The sequence below is a fragment of the Taudactylus pleione genome, unplaced genomic scaffold, assembly GCF_031769625.1.
Source record: "Taudactylus pleione unplaced genomic scaffold, aTauple2 ptg000006l, whole genome shotgun sequence".
In the NCBI taxonomy this organism is placed as follows: Eukaryota; Metazoa; Chordata; class Amphibia; order Anura; family Myobatrachidae; genus Taudactylus; species Taudactylus pleione.
Window position 1 is genome coordinate 21121615 of NW_028284409.1, and position 15762 is coordinate 21137376.

Sequence of the window (15762 nt, forward strand, 5' to 3'; positions counted from 1 at the left end):
GTGCCCTCAATACCTAGTTATGCCACACATCAGTTTTCTCAATACATACAGATGTATCCACATACATCTATCCTCCATGCGCTACAAGTCGCGCCGCACGTAAAGCGGGAGCTCCATGTGCCTCGGTAGAGCCGACCATCTTTTTTGTGACTTTTTACCTTCAAATGCATCTTATTTACACACTATTATTTACATTTAATGTAGCGTTTTGCATCGAGATACATCCGCAGACGCAATTAGAACATAGCTAGCTATTTGCATTACTATGTGAATAAGACACATTTGAAGGTAAAAAGTCGCAGGAGTCACGCATCAGCATGGCACGATTAGAAAGGCTGTTTAACACGCAAGGAGGCTAGATGTAAGGTTGATGCAGACCAGGTTAATGCAGAGGCCACCATCTGCATCGCTTTTTCTTATTTTTTGATTCTTTTATCACAGGCCAGCTCATTCATTTTCTTTACAGGGCTGTATGTTTCTATATTAACACATTTACTGTATTTGCTTCTCAGCTTTTGGCTTATTATTTTGTTTATTATTGCTTTAGCTTGATAGTGCCCTGCAGGGCTCCATGCAGCATACTATTTATTTTGCCACATTGATATTATTATGTATGTATTGCTCTGTTTACAGATCGCTATGGTGATGTCACTTTTTCAGCCACGCCCCCCCCTGTGTGTCCAGCCGCCGGTGTGTCGCGCCCATGACCTCACTGGACTATACAGAGGTGCTGGATCAGTTCAGCACGCTGGTGTATGTTTAAGGTATTTATATGTCTATCTTTTTGTTTTTCTTGATGTCTTGCTAAATGGAGTTTGTCGCTCCAAAACGTTGACTACCTGAGGCTACTGTCGATGATTGTACTTTTGTTACTGAGCCCCCGAGTGCCTTTACACCACATTTCCACATTTATATACTGCTAGCTCAGAGCACCGGGGCAAGTTGATTTGGAACATGGGAGTGCCGGATTGTGTTGGTGTAGTATATATATTATAAAATATGGAAAACCCCCCTCCCCATAAAAATCCTGCATTTGCCCCTGAAGCCTAGGCACCCAGGACCTCATTCAGAGTCGGTCGAAGCGGCCGCACGGTCGTAAGGGAAAAGGAGCCGGATATGCAAATGATGCACTCGCATGTTGCGTCCCTAAGTTCGGATCGTTAGCTGCCCGACCAAGGGGAGGAAGCGGCCGGAAGATAAAAATTACGCCCACTTCTCGTAAGCATTACACGTCATCTCCGGCCATATAAGGATTAATCGAGACCATCGGGCACCATCGGAACTGGTCGTAGAGCTTAAGGTTGACCATACCCTCTCTTAAGCTCTACGATCATGTCAGTGTAAAAACTTCCCATGTCCCATGTGCCATGACATTACTTTGTTAATTATGCACTCCCATAAACCGTATGCACTCCCATAAAATGCCGTTCGCATAATTAGGCACGCCTGCGTTCGGATCTCCACTCCCCCGTTTTCAAGCACCTTCCCCTGTTACCACCCACAAACGCCTCCATCTGTCACTCAAACTACCGACCTGGCTGTGTTCAAAGAGAGAGAAATTTCTGATCGTAGCGGCTAGTTTGCGCACGCGCATTGCGAACTTTACACATGCGCAGTATAGCGAACATCGGTGGCGTACAACCGTGCGGCCGCTTCGACCAACTCTGAATGAGGTCCCCAGTCTCTTAATAGAGGAAGTGGCACGGAAGTGGATTGGAAAAGGCACAAACCTTTTCCAATCCAAGGGCGCTCATCCAGAGATCAAAATGGTGCTCTGAACTGGGGCAGGGCACATTCTTCCGTCTGCTAAAACAACCTAGTGTAAACACTACACTTCCTATCTGTAAATCTATTAGGCATTGCTGTATAGTACACCCGAACGGGTCAATACAATTGTTTGTATCTCCCATCTAAACTCCGCGGGAGCTATTCAATGGTTTTGTGTAACCAGTCCCATACTGGTTGCGACAGTCATATTCTCATATGAGAATGCATGGCATTAGCTGCATTAAACAGCTTCTCCTGTGCTAAGTGCTGGGCACTCATGACCATCCCCAAAGCCCTACCTAATATAACGTGGATTTCTGCTCGCACCTCAATAAGTGCAGCCACTGGGTTGGTCGGCAAAACAATTGAATAGCTTTAGACAGAAGTTAAACTCTCACAAAAAATGTAATCACTCCCAATATGTCCATTCACCTCCACCCCCATTTACCCAACCTGCCTGCACCCATTAACCCCTTTAGCAACCATTAACTTCCCCCACCCAGCAGCCATACCTTTCAAGAATCCATTACCCAATTTCCCCCACACATTGGACCTCATTCAGGGTCTCTTGCTAGCGCTGTGCGCTCGCAAGCGGCCCAATGGTTTGCGTACGCCCATGCGCGCGCTTCGTTCTGCGCGTGCGCGAACTACTCTGTGCGATCGCAGGCCACTCCCTCGCCCAGCAAAGACAGCCCAGTGAAATGAGTGACAGGAGAGGACGTTTGTGGCTGGTAACAGGGGCAGGACACTAATAATGGGGGAGTGGAGGTGCGAACGCAGGCGTGCCTGAGTGTTTCAACGGCGTTTTAAAGGCGTGCATAATTAACACGCAGCGTCACAGTACACGTCACATGCCTGTTTTTTACACTGAAGTCCTCGCAGTGCTTGCGGTAGGGTAAGGCAACCACAAGCGCTGCGATCGCTTCCGAATGTCCTCGATGTACCAATGTTTTAAATTAATACACTTCCTGGAGATGACGTGTGCTTGTGGGCGGCTCTACCTGTGCGATTGAGCGTACGCTGGCCGCTCGCTAAGACATGGTGGGCGTGCTTATGCCTTGTAGAGCGATCGCTTCCGGTGGCGTCACTATGACAAATTTGCATACGCTGGGGGCGAGCGTTCACATCTAGCGAGAGACTCTGAATGAGGTCCAATATCCACTAACTCAGAGTTTCCCAGTCTCCTCCATTACAGTACAGGTTTTAAGGATATCCATGCTTGAGCACAGATGACTTAATTAGTACCTCAGTCAATTTGATTTAACCGTCAGGACTCAAGCATGGATATCCTTAATACTTGGACTGTAATGGCGGAATTTGGTGAACTTTTAGCTGACCAATTCCTGTCCAAGAACCCATTAATCAATCCCACCCCTAGCATCCAGTAATCCATCTCTCCACTATTCATTAGTAATCCACCCTCCCAGCACCAATTAGCACATTCATCCACCCTTTCAGCTCCTATAAAGCTACCCTCACACAGCACCCACTAATACACTCACTTAGCACATATTAACTTCCCCCACCAAGCACTCATTAAACCATTCATTAGTCAATTTCAACATCCCAGTGTCTATTAATATATTTACTCATCAATCCACCCCCAAAACAGAATTAAGAAATAAGTTACCAGGCTCCACTGGGCAGCAGCTCCTCGTGTAGTCTGGGAGAGGCATAGCTTGTAATTGACAGGCTCAGGCTCACTGAAGGTGCCTACACACATAGCGATATTTGACACGATTTGCCCGATTCTGACGCATTGTGATGACAAATCGTGTAAAATATGCCCAAATCGTGAGTGTCCACTCACGATCACGATGCCGATGCGCATCTCCGCAGGCCGTACATCGCATCTTCAGATCTGCCATGCTGTAGGGCAGATTTGCCAATCTGGGATACGATGCACTGGAAAAACTTAAGGATGCACGATAGATCATTTGTCACATTGGACACTTTTTACACCAAATCGTGTGCAGGACTGCCGGGGAGCTGCCGGGGGAGAGTTCAAGGGAAATCGTACACGATGTCGGATCGTGAGCACATCGCCAAGTGTATAGACATCTTTACAGCCAGGTGAGAGTGTAATTATTAAGTTTTTTCATATCAATGCTCTCTGTCAATCCAGGGGCGTTTCTAGAGAGGAGCGGGCCCTTGTGCAGTCTCCGACACGGGCCCCCTCCTCTCTTTCCGGCGGCCGACAGCGCACTGAGCTGTGCGTGGCCAGCGACGGAGTTATAGACTCTGGGCACTAGAATGCGCCCAGAGTCTATAGAGTATGCACAGATCATCGGGAAAATGGCCGCGGCAGCCATTTCCCCTGTACTGGGCATGCGCAAACGACGGGAAAATGGCCCCAGCGGACATTTTCCAGTCGTTTTTAGAGCGCTGGACCCCCGCTTCAATGTGGGACTCCGGCGAGGTAAGTATGCTATAGGTGCAGGGTGTGCGGTGTGGGGCCTCCCCAACCATTATAGATATGCCCCTGTGTCAGTCTCATGTGGGCCTATTTCATGGGGGCCGGGACCTGCAGATCCACCCTCCTCATTGTTAATCTGGCCCTGTGGAGAAATATCTACTTTTACCTCTGTGCACACAAGGTGGGGGCAGGGGTGTAGGGAGGGCGGTTCCACTGGAGTGCAAGCTCCAGGCACCAAAGATGTCCCGAGGCGCCGTGCTCTGTGTAACCGGCAGCTGTCTAAGCTGACAGCCTGCCGGGTGCCAGTATTGAACTGTGAACGGTGGCCTCTGAAGTGATCGGAGGCTAAGGAAGCCTCCGATCGCTTGAAAGGCCAGCGTTCCCAGTGATGCAGTGCGTGGGTGAAGTCACCCGCGCACTGAGGAGCCTGCGCGGCCGCACCTGCTGGATGTAGTTAGATCCAGTTAGGGTGACAGCGGCAACAACAGCCCGGATGACAGCCATGATGGATCAGGTAAGTACTGAGGGGAGGGGGAGGGGCACTACTTTAAGGAGCACAACTACTGGGGGCACTGCAGATGGGCACCACTACAGGGGGCACTGCAGGTGGTCTCCACTACAGGGGGCACTGCAGATGGGCTCCACTACAGAGGGCACTGCAGATGGGAACCGCTACAGGGGGCACCACTACAGAGGGCACCACTACAGAGGGCACTGCATATGGGCACCACTACAGGGGGCACTGCATATGGGCACCACTACAGGGGGCACTGCATATGAGCTCAACTACAGGGCCACTGCATATGGGCTCAACTACAGGGGGCACTGCATAAGGGACACTGCTACAGCAGGCATTGCATAAGGGACACTGCTACAGCAGGCATTGCAAGAGGGGCACGACTACTTGGGGCACTGTATAAGAGGTACAACTACAGGGTTGACTATTACGGGGGCACTAACTTGATACACGCGTTTACAGGTTATAAACTATGTTCCCAATAATCTGGTTCTACACAGACATAGAAACTGTGCAACCTAGGGTGGGTTGGTGAAGTACATCTTTCAGGGTGGGATATAATGGGCATTACTGTGTGGCATAATATGCTATTAGGGGTATTACTTAGTGTGGCATAATGTGTTATAAAGGGCATTAGTGTGGCATTATGTGTTATAAGGGGCATAAAATGTAAGGGGCATTACTGTGTGGCATAATGTGCTATTAGGGGTATTACTTAGTGTGGCATAATATGTTATAAAGGGCATTACTGTGTGGCATTGTGTTATAAGGGGCACAAAATGTAAGGGGAATTACTGTGTGGCATAATGTGTGGCATAATATGCTATTAGGAGTATTACTTAGTGTGGCATAATGTGTTATAAAGGGCATTAGTGTGGCATTATGTGTTATAAGGGGCATAAAATTTAAGGGGCATTACTGTGTGGCATAATGTGCTATTAGGGGTATTACTTAGTGTGGCATATTATGTTATAAAGGGCATTACTGTGTGGCATTGTGTTATAAGGGGCACAAAATGTAAGGGGCATTACTGTGTGGCATAATGTGTTATAGGGGCATTGCAGTGTGGCATGTGTTATAAGGACATTATTGTGTGTGATTATGTGTTATACGTGGCATTATTGTCTGGCATAATGTGTTCTAAGGGGCATTACGGTGTGTCACTGTGTTATAGGGGTATTAAGGTGTGGCATAATGTGTTATAAGGGGCATTACTTAGTGTGTCATAATGTGTAAGGGACATTACTATATCTTGAAACCACACACCTTAAACGTCGTCTTTGGGTGTGTTTGTTTTTTGGGAAGGGGGGGGGGTGTGGCGCCTGAAAGTCTTTTGGCAGGGGGTAGCAAAATTTATAGTTACGCCACTGCTCTTCTTATCCATTACCCTGCTGCTGTGGCCAGAGTAGAGAGTCAAAATGAAGAGACAAGTGTGTGGTAAGTGTGTTTATTTAATTTCCATTCTAATTACATTAATATATATACTGTATGTGCACAAACTCACACAAACACACATACATATACACACACACATATATTATATATATATATATATATATATACACACACACACGGCTGTAGGCTGGAGTGACAGGAAGCCGGACCAGCGCTGTGGAGCAGCAAACACTCCCTGGGAAAATGGCGGCTTTTCCCAGTGATCTGCGCATGCGCAGTAAAGATGTCCCCAGGAAAGTAGACGCGGGTTCCATTTTCCCAGAGACCCACGCATGCGCTGTAGATTCTGGCATGAAGCCAGAATCTACAGCGCTCAGTGCTGCTGATTCGCCGTCAGGTCATGAAAACGCCCATGACCTGCCTCCTCCCTGGAATACTTGAGGGGGGGGCACCACAGTACGCACGTGCTCCGGCACTCTGGCTACACGCTACTCCTCCGGGGGGAGGACATAGATGGCCAATTTGCATTCAACTCTGTATAAAGCCTACAATGTTCAACTGGGACATAGTCCCTTCAAACCGCGGTGCCAACCCAGGTTATTCTTGGTTTGGCGCCGTTCAAACTGCACACGGATGCAGTCGCACTGGTCTTCTGGCGCTTGTAGATGCGCCGGAAAACCTGAAACTCTCCATGCTGTAAACAGGACCTGTGTCGGACGACCAGGGTTACTCGTTTACACTGCAGGGTTGCACGGCTCGTTCTCTTGTTAAACCCTGCAAGCTACCCAGGTTGGATTGCCGAGTCACTCGACCCGAAATCCAACCCTGACCCCTTTCACACCTAGCAGCAACCCGGGTTAACCCGGCAATAACCGGGGTTTTAGCTGCTAGTCTGAAAAGGGTATAAGTAGTAAAGTCCACAGTATAAAACACTCAAACAGGTTCACATATTATAAATTTCATGAAGTTCAAAAGACCCACTAATTTGTCCATTGGTGTTAATTTAGTTTGTACATAGTATATTCTGAAACTATGCAATTCATAATTTAAAACACATAAGAGTTTAGGAAACAAAAAACAGTGATCAAATTACAATTACCCAAAGTTTGTAATAAATAACTCTAATCTAGAATGAATACAGCATCAACAAAGGTGCCAAAATGAAAGGGGGTGTGCGGTATCAAAGTGCCTGATCCCCGATATACAATAGCTACTATAATGTATACAGATGGCATTCACCTAGAGTCCAGAGGAACCTACAGCTCCTGCCCTATCTGCCTACCTGTGGCCACATCCAAGTTGGAGCACACTGTGGATGAATACACGTAAAAGTGGCTGTGCAGACCAATAGCTTCCCATATGGTTATAGCTCCAAATTTCTTGACATTGGCTTTTGCTGAGGCTATAGTTTATGGCTTGATTCTCAACTTAACAGTATCTTGGAAATCAACCTGACCTTTACGAGTCACTAGTGGGCAGTAAATACTTAGTTACTCTGATAGCAGACTGCCAAGTCTTCATACCAAGAGGACAGGCTGCAGGTATCACTCAATTTTACCTTCTGCTCTTCATCTGCCTATAAACAGAACTTGTATTGCTTGTCATGATATATTGATCACATGGAGCATTCGATCTTGTCCTATGTTTTGTCCTTTACTTGTAAGAAATCAGCAAGTAAGACAAGTTGATCTTACAGATTTCTTTCAGTGTGAAATATCACATTGACCAAATAATTGTTATGTCTTATTCTGTGCTGTGCCCATCTTTGCTGTGCAGGTGCAACTTGTGGTGTTCTCATTCACCACCCTGCAATAATGCCTTCCCATTATCTGTACTATTTATCATTTATATGCTTTATTCTGTATTGTTGGATGGAAGGGGATTTTTATGTTAATGTATTGTAAGCCACCAACTGCACAGATAAATCTATAGAATTGCGTCCGGTCTTCACTTTTAGCAGACTATTTCCCATAGAGCTCATTGGTACACAGTTCCCCCCAGGTCATAGTATTGGTTTACATTAAAGACTGTAAATACAAATAGAACAATAGAAACTAGATATCTGAGCAGGAACAAGGAAAGTACCAGATAAACATTCAGAGGAACAAGTAGTACAGATGGTAAGAATAGTCAGATGGTATATAAAATCAGGGCAGGTGACTAACAGAATCGCTGGGGTCATAAATGGACGTCAGAGACAAGGATAATAAAACAAGTTGATATGAATACAGGTGGCAGACAAAGTAATGCCGGCCATACACGATTTGAACACGTACGACACCTCAGTACGTTTTCAAATTCAGCCCGATGCATCGCATGCTGCTGTGAATGGTAAACGATGCATCTTACAAGACAGCATGACGGATCGCATAGCTTATGGTTTTTCCATAAGATCTACGATGCGGATGTGCGACGGTGGTGACGCGCATCACCGTCGTACAGCATGCCAAAACACCTTATATGTCCATCGGCAAGTGTGTACGGGTGGTCTGCAGACCACCCGTACACACACAGCGGCAGCAGCGAGGAGGGGGGGAGGGGGGCAGGACACGCCCCCGACCCGGCCGCAGGGTCCTGCCCCCGGCCGCCGGGACCCGAGGGTACAAGCAGATTATGGTCGTTCAGTGTGTATGAACGACCATCATCTGCAGATATAGCTGTCAGGTGTGTACCCACCATTATACAGAACACGCCCTTGAGCTAGCACTATAAGAGGCAATGAGTTCATGGCAAAGATCTATATAAATAAAAGGCTAATGCTGCTCCTCACCTCTATGGGGGGAATTCGAGTGTGTTGCACACTAGATGGCGCCTGACAGAGCAATTTAATTGTTGCTCCTTTCGGGCATGCACGGAAAGGTCTATTAGATGGACAGCACAATACAGGGGACAGCACTATACAAGGGACAGCACTATACAGAGGACAGGTCTGTTAGGTGGACAACACAATTACAGGGGACAGGTCTATTAGGTGAGATAGCACGATTACAGGGGACAGCACTATACATGGAGGCAACACTATACATAGGACAAATCTATTAGGTGGACAGCACCATACAGGGGACAGATCTATACAGGGGACAGCACAAATCGGTTACTGAATGTGACCCCTTTCAGCGCTCAAACTGGACTTTTCACAGGCGCGACAATGTCACGTAATTTTGAAGGGCTGCTAACTAGTAGCTTTATAAATCATCTTGACCAACCCCAGCAGTGGATCAATCAACCCTCTCAGCGCTGATAGAAATGCCAAGCAGCAGAGCAACAGATAACTTAATGCCAAGGCAGCCAGTTTAGTAGGAGCAATGGGCTAAAGCTGGGTACACACAGAAACAATGTCAATACGATTTGGCCAAATCGCAACAACATACGGTGCATATGGTGCAGTATGTATGTACATTATGCATGCTCCCGCTGTCGCATGCGGTGTCGTCCGTGCTGCACACAATAAAGGACGGAATGAGGGATTGTTCCATTGTTCATTACATCATTCTAATGTGTACCGAGGATCCGATAGATCATCCTGTCGAGCCAACATATCGGCTGGGTACCCACGCTCAGTGTGCACGCTGCAACTGATTTTGAATTATCCCATACTTGCCGACAATGACAAGGGAGAAGGAGGTCCAGATGAGGGGTTTGGAGATGTGGCAGGCAAATCACTTCATCACAGCCCCACCCAAACAATGTTTTGCCGTTTTGATTTTTGCCAAAATGTCACTGGGGGCAGGGCCACCATGATGCACATTGCACCATTATGCGCCCACTTTACCCGCAAAGCGCCGGGATGCAGGAGACTTGTCCACTTTTCCGACGGCTGGGAAACTGTCCCTGAAAAATTATAAAATTGTCTGTCTGTATAATAGGGTTGTCCAGTTTAAAACTGGATAGCTGGCAAACCTAAGCAGAAAACAGATTGCACTCACTTGCATAACAGATGTGTGAATACAATAGCAAACATTTCAAGTTCCTACATAGTTTGAACACTTTTTCAAGTACACTGCAGAGACTACTAAACATACCCTGGCCACAGGGCTCACCCATCACGGAAAGAATTATGTAGACAGAGGCAGATATCGTAAAAATGGTTAAAGGTTAAACATCTAAGCCTGTGGAATTTAGAACCACCTGACTGAATTACTTATACTTGATTGAAACTATGGATGAGTGCAAACTGACTAAACTTGTCATAAGACTCCTGAAAAAATAACAGACTTAATTTAAAATAATATGTTGCAAAATTAGGTACTGTAGAATGAAGGAGCATAATTATATGTTTCAAACAGTATCTCCAAAGTTTACATTAAAAAAAAGTTAATTAAAGAAATAAGAGAAAAAGCAAACTACATCTTGACTGGGGTCATTTTACAATGATTTCACAGGACGGAATTATCTAGTTTTGCAGTTTTACAAAAGAAATGAACAGGAACCGATAGAAAGATGAAGGCGTACCTTGCATGTTTTCACACTGCACATGCTCCATTGCCACACGTGGTAAATTACATACAATGCTGATTCTCATCTCCATGTGTGGCTGAAAGGGTATACCTGGGTGGTAATGGGGTGTTTTGTAATATGCTGCCAATTAAGGAATCCAGGGTGAATCCTATACATTAGTCCATTACATTATAACCAAAACCATTAAAATGGAATCTTATGCGTTCCAAGGTGAAAGCAAAAAACAAAACAAAAACAAAGTACGAATACTTCCAGTATGGCGGGCAGAATTTACCTAGGCAAAATGGCGCAAGATGGAACGGAAGAGAAACCGCAAGTTTGGATACCTCCGGCTCTGGGTACGTAAACATAAGGATGCAGCATCTAACAGACGTACACTACAGAGTTTTAGAATTAAACAGAAAGTAGGGCTTTCCTGACCAAAAGGACTGAGGGGCTGTATATGTTACCATACCAAAACATTGACACCCTGGAACCGGAAGTGGCATTGCAAATGAAATTGTATTATTTTTATATGTATTTCAAGCTTTTTAAGGACTTTTTATTTGCAATATTTATATATGGTATGAGCTAAGAAACAGGATTCTTATTATGATCTCATAGTTTGTATTTTTCAATACCTGAATGTATTTGAAGGAATATTACCCCCGTAATGACCCCAATTGGGAGGGACTAATGGGGGTGTGTAGGAGGAAAAGAAACATCACCCTGAGGTAGATGATCACGTTGAAACACATTGGTGTGAAGCATCTGGACTACCTACCTGTATTTTGACTGCCCAATCTGGACCTATAAGATCTGGAAGTCTTATAGGTCCAGATTGGACCTATAAGTGTCCTATAAGAGTGGAGGTTCCTGGGACCTTGATTCAGGCTATTATATCAGATAAGAGTTTTTTCATTATACATTTGGTACATACTTACCTACTCTCCCGGAATGGTCGGAAGGCTCTCGAAAAATTAATGGTTCTCCCAGCCACCTGGAAAAGTAGGCAAGTCTCCCGCCCCGCCTGCAGCCCTCCTCCACCCACATCCCCTGCAGCTGCCCACTCGCAGAACACAAGTGGGCGGTATTGGGGACCAATGACGCAATTTGCACTGGATTGCATAATCGTATCCCCCCCCCCCCGCTATACAATGCCTGTTCTCTTTGCACTGTATACAGGGGGGGCACAATGATGCAATCATGCAATCACTCCCTCTGCACCGCCAACTTTCCCAGCCACCATGCCCCCTCTGTGCCGACCTGGCTGCCCCCTGCTGGAGGGGGGGGGCGCAAAGTCACTAAGTATGATTTGGTATGTACAATACTTACCTCACTAATGTGTATTATTAATGTGAAATAAAGGTACCATTATTTGAGGTATCATCTCAGGAAACACTAAGAAGAGGTGGAGTTTAAATTGATTATGTGCGTACTGGCAAGATATCCTATTTGTGAGCAGGGCTATTATATTCCTATATTTGGATGTCTACACTATCCTTTTCTTTTTGTATATTTTAAAGACAAAGGAATAGAATAGTAAATCCATGGTTGAAACATCTGATATGGTTTCATCGATCATATGAACTCTGGAAATAAATACTCAGAATTCCAATACAGACACAGAGATTAATCTTTCTATTGTTTTATAATATTGATGGTTTGATAACACATTGTTAATCCAGCAGCTCTGGTACTTTGCACAGTGGAGTACCATTGTTTATGTTGGAAGTGTACAGATGCCTGTTTACAGATGCAGATTTTCCACCAGGTACAGGCTGATGCAAATGCACAGTGATGATTATGACAGGTATCAAAGCAAGCACACTATAGGGGGCAAAGACACTCATTTTTATTTCTGTGTACATAAAGCTAGAGCATACGCCAACTGCATACTCTGTACTATGTATAACTGCATACATCATTATTACATATATTTTATGTACAATTTAATAAATAATAATTGAACATTTTAGTTATTGATTTTATTTTTTTGTTTATTTATCTTTTCTATGTTTGTGATCCCAGGATGGCCAAATCATTCTGCTACTTAAGGAGGCAACTGAATTGGCACTCATTCTCCCCCTTATTCTTACAGTTTGGCCATAAACCTCTACATCAGTAATTCCCAAACTGGGTACCTTGGCAGCCTGGGGTACCGCGGGACACTTGCAGGTGCTCCAGGAGCTGGTGGTCCAGGACTTAATTCAATTATTTATGGTCAATGTGATTGGTGGCTGCTAATCATAAAATATGTGGACAAACAGAAGCAGAGCCCTGTCCACTACCACATAACTGAACCTATATAAGCCCAATTTACTTCATGTAAACTTTTTTGCTTAATTTCTCAATAATACCACTTTTACACCAAAATTCCGGGTCTGACCTGGAGGTTGGTACAGGGTTCAAATCCGGATCAGACCCGGAAGTTAGTTGGCGCCAACGACTGATTCTCCTGAGCCGGCGCGGTTCACACCGGAGCCGGATCTGCATAGACCCGGCTTTTCTGGCGTTGAAGTGGATGCTTGGAGATGACGTCATCTCCAAGCGCCACTAAGGCCGGCCAATCGGCAGGTATGCGGCACGATCCAGGTCATCGTGACCCGGATCGTGCCGTTTACACTGCAGGGTTTCAAGGGTTATTCCCGTTTTAAACCCTGCTAGTTACCTGGGTTGGATTTCTGGGTCACTCGACCTAGCAATCCAATCCTTTCCCCTTTTACACCAAGGAGCTACCCGGGTTAACCCTGCAATAACCCGGGTTTTAGCACTGGTGTAAAAGGGGTATGAAAAAGATGCTGATACTCTACAGTGCTGTGATTCAAGAAAGTTTGGGAACCACTGGTCTATACAGCATGATATAAGTATTGCCACTTTTACAATTATTAGATTTTCAACAATGTGAACACTACTAATTTAGATTATACAACATTAGAATGTCCCAATAATACCCTAGTTCATTGGTTCCCAAACGCAGTCCTCAAGGTGCCCCAACAGTTCAGGTTTTAGAGATATCCATGGTTAAGCACAGGTAGTTCAATCAAATTGACTGAGGTACTAATTAAGTCACCTGTGGTCAAGCATGGATATCTCTAAAATCTGAACTGTTGGAGTGCCTTGAGGACCGTGTTTGGGAACCTCTGCCCTAGCTTTGGATGCCTGAGACAGCTGCCTCCAGTTACTTCACTATAGGATCTATTCCATCTGCTGGAAGTGTCTTCAAATAATTATGGCATGCTGGATAAAAGATATATTAAGCAGATTTTCTAGAACTATAAAAAGTCCACCAAGAGGCGGGTTCAATTAGGGTCAAGAGTCAAGCGGTCTGTTCCTGCAGGAGATTTCCCATTATAGGTATTATATCAACAAACAGACCAAAACGTCCGTTAACACTCAGTGCGGATAGCACCTCACAGAAGAAATATTGAGTTTTGGAAGGTTATTGACCTGCAAACCTACCCCACCCATGTAGGGGTTAATTTAAAATATATATATTACACACACACAGTATAAACAACAAATAGTTGACTTGTCTTCATTAATTAACAAGTAATACTTATTTGTTTTTTGATTTTCTGCCTGTATACTATTGCTCACAGGCATAATTAATATTTTTCTGTCACTTTAAAGGATTATGACCTTTCAAAACAAAAAGTCAGTGTAAAGTTTGTAAACGAAACATGACTTATGCAAAGTGGATGTTTTAGTGGCCTAATTAATTTCATATTTTGGAGATCAACAGAATGATTAAAGTTCTGTTTAATTCTCAAAGTACCAGTGACTATAAAATTCTTATCAAAGTCCATTTCTATTTAAAAAAAACTGATAATAAAAGGCACACATTCTTTACATTCATGTATATAAGCAACAGTTAGTTAAATATTTGGCAAACCAAGACTTAACAGTAAAAGTTACAGAATGCAAATAACTTCTAATGCTGGGCATACACTATGCAATTATCTATCAGATATCTGTCCAATCTGGCTGGTTGGAATGAAAATCTGGTAATGTATGGGAGCAAATGACAATAGAAATTTGCTCCCAAATACTAGAAAACAGACCAGATTTTCCTTCCCACCAGCCAGATCGGACATATATCTGACAGATAATTGTAGAGTGTATGCCCAGCATAAGTTACAGCCCAATTAAATTGACAGCGAATACCTATACACACATATATGTTATCAGAGATAACGATCATCTAATTTAAACTTAATAATATAGGTCCCTGTCAAGAAAATATATTTAGATGCATATACACAGAAAGATGACCTGGGGGTTTGTAAATTGCCGTACTGTGCATTTGTTTCATAGAATAGAAGAGCAGACTCAAATATCAAAGCAATAATGTTAGGAATACTTCTAGCTGTGTCTGCCCAGGACATGGAAAAAATTCCCCAGTGCCAGTTTACTGGGGACTGGCAATAAAATACACGGTGTTACTGTTAACAATAACTTGAATGCCAGTTGATATCTGACCAAGCACAAAAGCAAATACTTTTAACACTGTTAAGAATCACACAGCATGTCTCCACAGCCACAAGTGAGAAGCAGCAGAAAAGTAATTCATATTTTACATTTAGTTTAACACAACAGTTCTGCATAACACAAAACCCCAGAAACTATTTATACTCACTGGATTTTTGTTGAGCAAAATTCCATCATAGCTTCCCCTGCGTGCCTTGTTTCTAGGGTGTGGGATAGACATGGCAGTATGATCCAAGAGGGTAGAGAGCTTGCTTTACAAATACATGCCTAAGCAGAAACTAAATAGCTCTAACACTTGACTAGCCATAGCAATCAAATATACACACCAACAAAGGAGGAGCTATGCCCTGACGGTCAGTGCAGTTAGACAGCTGAGAGATGAGTAATGCAAGAAATGTTTGCTTGAAAGTGTTTTACTGTTTTTTAAGTTTTGTAAACAAACCATTGGGTCTTATATAAGTACATGACACATGAGGCACAAATGTGCTGTAACTTACAGATGTGTACTTCATCTTTAACCTTTTTACACAGGTTGGCATCTCAGACGCACACAGCAGTGCATGCAATGCCAATGGCTATGTCTAGGGTACTCTGGCACTGTCATTTTGTCACAAAGGTGATGCGACTAAGATGCATATTTTGTGAAAAAGTCTGTGGTGGCATGCATGGAGCGGCTTAGTCACAAAGTCTGTGGTGGCATGCATGGTGCGGCTTAGTCACGAAGTCTGTGGTGGCATGC

The 15762-nt window shown here is 44.4% G+C and overlaps 1 protein-coding gene across 1 annotated transcript in view; it reads right to left on the reverse strand.

Annotated features, from left to right (window-relative positions):
- Positions 1 to 15243, reverse strand: part of TAGAP (T cell activation RhoGTPase activating protein) — a 214310-nt gene extending 199067 nt beyond the window's left edge. Inside the window, exon 1 of the mRNA XM_088451751.1 lies at positions 15172 to 15243. Within this exon, the coding sequence (XP_088307877.1) occupies positions 15172 to 15243 (72 nt within the window). The remainder of the gene's footprint in view (positions 1 to 15171) is intronic.
- Positions 15244 to 15762: the final 519 nt, after the last annotated feature.